At 44.8% G+C, this 6,878-nt stretch overlaps 1 protein-coding gene across 1 annotated transcript; it reads right to left on the bottom strand.

Moving 5' to 3' along the window:
- Window positions 1–3,865: 3,865 nt before the first annotated feature.
- LOC124688862 lies at window positions 3,866–6,682 on the bottom strand. The gene is made up of 5 exons (XM_047222482.1): window positions 6,561–6,682; window positions 6,011–6,070; window positions 4,811–5,710; window positions 4,564–4,719; window positions 3,866–4,439 (listed from the first exon to the last, which is right to left on the bottom strand). The coding sequence occupies exons 1-5, from the start codon at window positions 6,564–6,566 to the stop codon at window positions 4,038–4,040; spliced, it is 1,524 nt and encodes a 507-aa protein (XP_047078438.1). The 5' UTR covers window positions 6,567–6,682; the 3' UTR covers window positions 3,866–4,037.
- Window positions 6,683–6,878: the final 196 nt, after the last annotated feature.

The following is a 6,878-nucleotide window of genomic DNA, read 5'->3' as shown; positions in this document are numbered from 1 at the left end:
GGAAGAGTGAGCGTCTAATACCATGACGACAGACGGAGCAATGCACCTTGGGTGCTGGCTGCTGTATTGGTCAACTTATATAGTGTTTTACATGTACACGGGTTGTCTAACATCGTTCTCACAACCGTTCATCAAACGAACTGACTACCACCACGCCCGGTGAGAGTGAAAGGGCAGAGGATCTCTAGTAGTACACACAATTCAAATACGAAGTAGAAAAGCTCAAAATACTGTAACTGGCTGCTGGGAGTACATGACTACATACATGACCTCTTGCCGGTGTTAGCTTGAAATATCAAGCACATTACCTAGCTAGGGGGTGTTAAAATGAGTTGAACCAATAAAAGCGCAAGTCATTTTGTTCTAGCTTTTTGAACCAGCAAAGGAGATTTACCCATTTACACGGTTTCAACCCAACTGGCTTTGAACACCACTATTCCTGACCATACAGTACTCAATAAATAAGTAGCTTGAGCAAACAAATTCCCAGGATAAGATGCAACAACTCTTAGCTAGACTAATTTAGTTTCCTAGCAACATTACTAATACAATATACAGTCACTTGAACTTCATTATTTTCTTAAAATCGGAAGTGAAGCTTTAACAGTGGGCTCTTATGCATGTCCAAACTGTTCCTAACCCAGATCTTATGCTTCCTCGACTTCGGGAATCTATCACCTCGCTGGCGGCTATATTCACACTTCTCTTCGCACGCTGGCTTCTCATGCAGGTATATGTCCGTCAGATTGACTGCTGCTTTCATGACAGTTCTGATATAATCCACAAACTTGACTTCTGACTGAAACCCAAAGATCCTGAGCACAGAAAGTTTGCGGTGCTTGAAAACAGATGGTTTCCATTTTGCACCCGCGTCCTTCCTCTCCTCGCTATACGCGAGCTTCGTCCTCTCTTCCTCATCCCGTATGCACAAACAATCGCAAACCTGCAATGCTTCTCATCAGGCAAACATTCGCATTCAACGGTGTAAAAGAAGAAACAATTCTATCTAACTATCAAGCATTTTAATGCGGAGCTGGAAGTTTGAGACAGCACTACATCTAACTTTAACATGCAGAAGGAAAAATGTTTGGATAAAAGGTAGAGAGACTTTACCCTGATGCATAACTCCTCAAGGGAAGGCGCACCTTGTAGAACAAACAAGGTCCAAGTCAGATCACATTCTGCTGAAATGGCAGCCAAATTGACGAGCCTTAGTTTGTTGAACACCTGCGACAATTCTCTTGGATCTTCAGGTTTAACCCATATCTGCAGAAGATAAAGGAGAACACAAAATATGTAAACCAAAATAAAGAGTAGAACCTCAACAAGGAAATATCAGGATAAACAACGTGCATCATCAACAATACTGTAACCTTCACTAACCTTTTCGCTTTCAAAGCCTAGATGCAGGTTGCTTACAGTGGCTTTGCCAAGAAATTCACTTAACTTGAGCATCTTGTGCCACGAAAGAGCCGTATTACTGATGCTCATGGTGTGGAGCAGTGGGACATAACCAAAAGACAACGGGTCATGCAGAGAATTCCAATAAGAAAAGGTCAGCGTTGTGAGCTCTGGTAGACAGAGCAGATCAACCCTCTCAAACTCACACCCGACAATCTCAAGCTCACGGAGCCGTGGGTGTACCACTGCTAGCAAGGAACGAAACCCCTGGTCACAGTTGTCCAAGCGGAGGAACTGCAGTTGTTTGCACAATATGAAAATTCTACGGAAATCTGTTCCACCTAGCGTCAAATTCTCTAGCTTGAGTCGTGCGAGACAAGCGAATGCGTTCGGACAATTCATCATAAATAACTTGAGCTGCCTCCCATAAACGATCATATAGCCACGGCTGCATCGTTTTGATTCCACCTCTGTCAAGATTGTGAACTCAGCAAAACAAACCTTGTGTGTTGCAATGGTTTTGGCAACAGACTTGGCAATTTCAATGGATCCAGCTCCCAAAAAGAACTGCATGCACAGGCGGTGGATGGTGTATGGACTTGCACTCCTGCTTTCCAAAAGGCATCGGGTCGCTCCAAGCACGGTTGCATTGGCCCGAGCTACACCACAGGTCCTCTTTTGCTCGTTGTCAGTGGAACCAACCTCTATTACAATTTTGGAAAGCATAGTAGGGATCTTCTTCCACCGTCTGGAGAGGATGCTTGTTCTCGTGGCGTCTGCAACATCAAGTCGCTCTATGATGCTGAGTAACACGTCATCAGGTAAACTGCTGAGCCAATCATGTTGCAAGGCCCTTTCATTGTCTTCCTGTATGTTGCAAAGAAATAAATCAGAGTTGATTTCAATTCAGGATGATATGTTTATCTACATGTTCCCAGAAAAATATGTAATTTTGCTATTTTCCACCAGTAAAAAAATGTGCTATCTTGCACGCACAAAAAAAAAACTCTAGAGGACAACTTACCCGCATGGATATGGAGGACCATTGGTTAGAACCGCTGGGGCCCTTGACGGAAGGTTTGCCCATCGAGGTCTTCTGATGTCTTGCAAGTTGCTGCTCTCCTCCAAAATTTGACGACTGCACAGGCTTCCCTTGCAATGGCAAACTGGAGACTGAAACAGGAGGTATTTGATGTAATTTCGATGTAGTACAAGAGGTACGGACTTGATGATATATTTTTCCAAACAAAACATTGCAGTTAACAAAGAAACAATTTTGATTCAGCCTAAGAGCTACAATTTCCATACAGTCGTAAAGATGCAAATTACATGTTCTCACGAAGGGTTCTCCACAAACAGAACATCTAGTAGAGGAAAAGAAAGAACAAGGAACTCACCCCCGTGGCTCCCGCGTTGATCTGCCGAGGCTGAAATCGGGTAACTGATGGCTCGTGAAAACTGATACCCTGGTGTCCTTGGTTGACGGCAACTCTTGGAATCTGCCAAGTCGGAGATTGAAATCGAGACGGATTTCAACTCTTTCTAAATCCCAACCAAAAGAGGGTTGAAGTCGAACTGCAGCTCGTTTAAAACGAGCCGCTTTGATTGCCAACTGCGGCTCCCAAAGGAGCTGCTTATTTGGGCGACTCTACTACTGGAACACCGTTCGATCCTCATATGAGGAGCGCTTGGGTGTCGACGGGGTGACGGCGGAGGAGCTCGGCGCACGGTTGGCGGCGGGGCAACCGTCTCTCTGATCCACAATCCGGTTGGGTGGGAGGCTCACCATTATATATGTGTGCGGTCTGCGATGGATGAATGCCAGGCCCAACGCGCGCCGCTTGCGGTGGATGAATTGCTGTTTGTCATGTCCGTACTTGGACCTCGCTCGGACCCCGTTGGCCGTTGCCGCCGGTGATCGCCGTCGTCGGTGCTTTGTGGAGAGCAACTGCACCGTGAGGAAGAAGAAGATCCAGAGAAGAACAGGAGGAGGAGATGGCAGAGGAAGTAGACAGGTTCAGTTCGTTTCTGTTGGACGCCCTTCCCCTTAAAAAAAAATAGATCAAGTAACATTGTTGTGTATTAGAGATATCAAAAGAAATTCTTGATTTCAACCAATTTCCTTGTTGTCCAATAGCACTAAGATATTGAACGTAAGTACCAATATCTCTAGGCCTTGCTTGTTCTCCGGTATGAAAGATGGATATAACTTGTCTATATTAAGTTTCTCCAACATTTTATGGATATATGCAGCTTGTTGTACTATATATAATACTTGAGTGAAGTAGGCTGAGTTGTAGTCTCAAGAAGTACTAGGGTTTAAGTGTTTAACCAAATCCTTTATCTGAACCTATTAATTAAATCCTAACAGTTTCTACTCGAAATTAATACTGCTCATGTGTTGTTGGTTACAACCTTGTTCGACCAAAATTTACTTACAGTGCAACAGGATTTGTTCATGGAATGATTCGCAATAGACATAATTTTCTTTTTAAGTACAACTGGTTTTGATTAAACAAGGCACTGCAGACATAAAAGAAAAATCAAACAAGAAGACAGGTTATGGAGTACAAGGACTGGGCCGCTTAATTAAACAAAGTTCCTGAAAAGCCTTGAGCTATCTTGTAACCAAAACACTAGTTCAGTATCATTGCAGCATGATCAGCGCGAATTTCATCAGAGCTAAGAAATCGAATCCTGGCACGTGACTGAATGCCCTGGGTCAGGAGGTTCCTCATCGAGCACCTATGCTTCTTCGACGGCGGAAACGTAGTTGGCTTCAGAGGTTTCAGGTGTCGGCACAGCCGACATTTCAGTCTACCATACAGGTACACATCCTTTAGATTCACCGCTGCTTTCATCACACGCCTGACATGACTGATCATGAAAGATTCAAAGCAGAAGATGATGAGCTTGGTAAGATGGTAGTGCTTGAAATTCGATGTAGGTGATTCCCACTCTACGCCCTTCTTCTCGCTATACAAGCCTTGGCTCCTCTCCTCCTTATCCATTTTCATTTCACATGGGTGATCCATTACCTGCATTCAACCCATAGGCAGGGGTAAATGGAACAGGTTGGTTTTGCCGCAGACATATGTACCCCAAGTGAAACCACAGGTGTCGAACAGAAAGCAATAGAACAAACTTTAGGTGTGAGCATACCGTCATGCAGAACTCCTCCAGCAATGCTGCCGCTTCCAGAATGAACATTGTCCACGTGAGATCATACCCTTCAGGAATGGTATCTAGATTGACAATCCTCAGTCGGTGGAACGCATACGCCACCCTTCTGGTTAGACACTCTGGTTGGAGCCAAATCTGCATCAATAATGACATGATAGGATGAGTAGAGAACCAAGCGAAGCAAGAACCAAGTGACGCAAGAAGAGAGCAATCATCCCTGAGTTACCTTTTCATATCTAAACCCCAAGTGCAGCTCTCGTACAGAGGTCCCAAAAAGTAAAGTGCTCAACTCGACCATTTCGTGCCAACTAAGAGCAATAGTTGCAAGGGTCACAACCTCGAGCAATGGGACATGACCAAATGACAGTGGCAGGTTTTTGTACGTCATCCAAAACGCAAATTTTGTTCGAGTGAGTCTCGGGAGCCACTTGAGTTCAACTTTGCCAAAACGACAATTCTCAAAACTGAGCTCGGCGAGTTGAGCATGCTCAACCTTGATTGTCATCAGACTCTCTGTCTTGCAATTGAGAAAACCTAAATATGTGAGCTGCTTACAAGTGACAAGGATATTGGAGGGCATGCCAGATTCAGCAAATTTCAAATTCTCCAGGTAGAGCCGTGTCAGACCAGAAAATGCAACCTGACACTCGTTAAAAAAAGACAGGAACTGTGCCCCATAGTTCATAATATCATCAACAGTAACTTGCCGGCGTCCTTTCTCTGTCAAAACAGTGAATTCAGCTTTCTCAATCTTGTGTGTCGCCATAGCATTGCCAACAGCATGTCCGATGGATATGGGGACAGCATCTCTCAAGTAGAACGTCGTCGACAGGAGGCTGATGGTGTGTTCACCTGGAACTCTGCGTGTCAGCATGCTTTTTGTCACATCGGCAGCAGCATCATTCATCTGAACCAAGTCATCAAGAGATACGTTGGCGTTTGACAAACCCTGAGGCACAAAGTCCTTAGCATTTATTATAAGATGAGAGAGCTCGGAGGAGAGCCGAATCCACCGTTTAGAAAGGATGCTGGTTCTTGCAGCTTCAGGGACATTGAGTCGGTCAAGAATGTTGACCAGAATGTCATCAGGCAATGCGCTGAGCCTATCATCTCTATTGCTTTTTTTCTGCATTCAGCATTGAGACAAATAAGAGTCGTTCTCACACGAGTCACAAAGTTGCAAGCTTGATGTAGCACAAGAGATAATATAAACTTGACATGTTTTTCCACACAAAAAAAACTATAATTATGAAAGAAGCAAATTTGCTTCAGTCTCAATTCTCGAAGATGCAATTTTCATACAAATGCGATTTCTATGTAGTCCAGAAGATACAAACTTGTAATTATGACGTACATAAGTTGAAGTTTTAATGAAGTAACTTCGACTTGAGATCTAGAGGGGGAAAAGAAAGGACCAGGAACTCACCCCCATGGCTCCAGCATTGATCTGCCAGGGCTCCAGGAGAACTTGTCTACTATTGTGTTTCTGCATTTGGCATGGAGACAAATTAGAGTTAGTTTCACACCAATCACAAAGATGCAATTTCGATATCCACGGAGATGCAATTTCTATTCAATCACAAAGATGTATTCTTCGATGTAGTACAAGTTGTACGACGTTGATGAGATATTTTTTCCAAACAAAACATCACAAAGATGTATCTTTCTATTGCCTTACTGCATTTGGTATGGATAAGGGTAAGAGTTTGTTTCACACCAGTTGCAAAGTTGCAATTTCCATATTCCAATTTCTATACAATCACAAAGATGTAATTTCCATGTAGTACAAGAGGTACAGACTTGACGATACTTTTCCCCAATCAAACTTGAAATATTTTTATGTCGTCCAAGAGATACAAACTTGAATTATTTTTCCCCGTAAGCAGGATCCAGGTTTATGGAAGCAACTTTGATTAGAGGTAGGGTTCAATCCGAGAACAGAACATCTAGAGTAACAGGAAGGACAATGAACTCACCTCCATGGCGCCCGCGTTGAAGGCTGAAGTGAGGCTGAAATCTGGCGCGCGGCTTCCCTTGGTGTCCTTGTTTGGAGATTTATAGCGGCGGTCGTCGAACGGCGGAGCTATCAACCGGCGGCGGCGAGGGGCGGCTCCGACGAGCGAGCGCGGCGTGGCCGGTCCGTGCTGTTTGTCCAGTCGCCGGTCGGGAGCGGCGGTGAGGGCAGCGGCGCCGGCGGGCTACGCGCTGGTGGCGCCGACGGGCTAGGGGCGAGGGGCTAGAGGCGAGGGCGAGGGGCGGGCCCTAAACCCTACCGGGCTCGCAGGTTCGGTCTC

Source organism: Lolium rigidum, chromosome 2 (genome assembly GCF_022539505.1).
Source record: "Lolium rigidum isolate FL_2022 chromosome 2, APGP_CSIRO_Lrig_0.1, whole genome shotgun sequence".
In the NCBI taxonomy this organism is placed as follows: Eukaryota; Viridiplantae; Streptophyta; class Magnoliopsida; order Poales; family Poaceae; genus Lolium; species Lolium rigidum.
The sequence above is the reverse complement of the archived record's forward strand: the minus strand, read 5'-3'. Positions and strand labels throughout refer to the sequence as shown.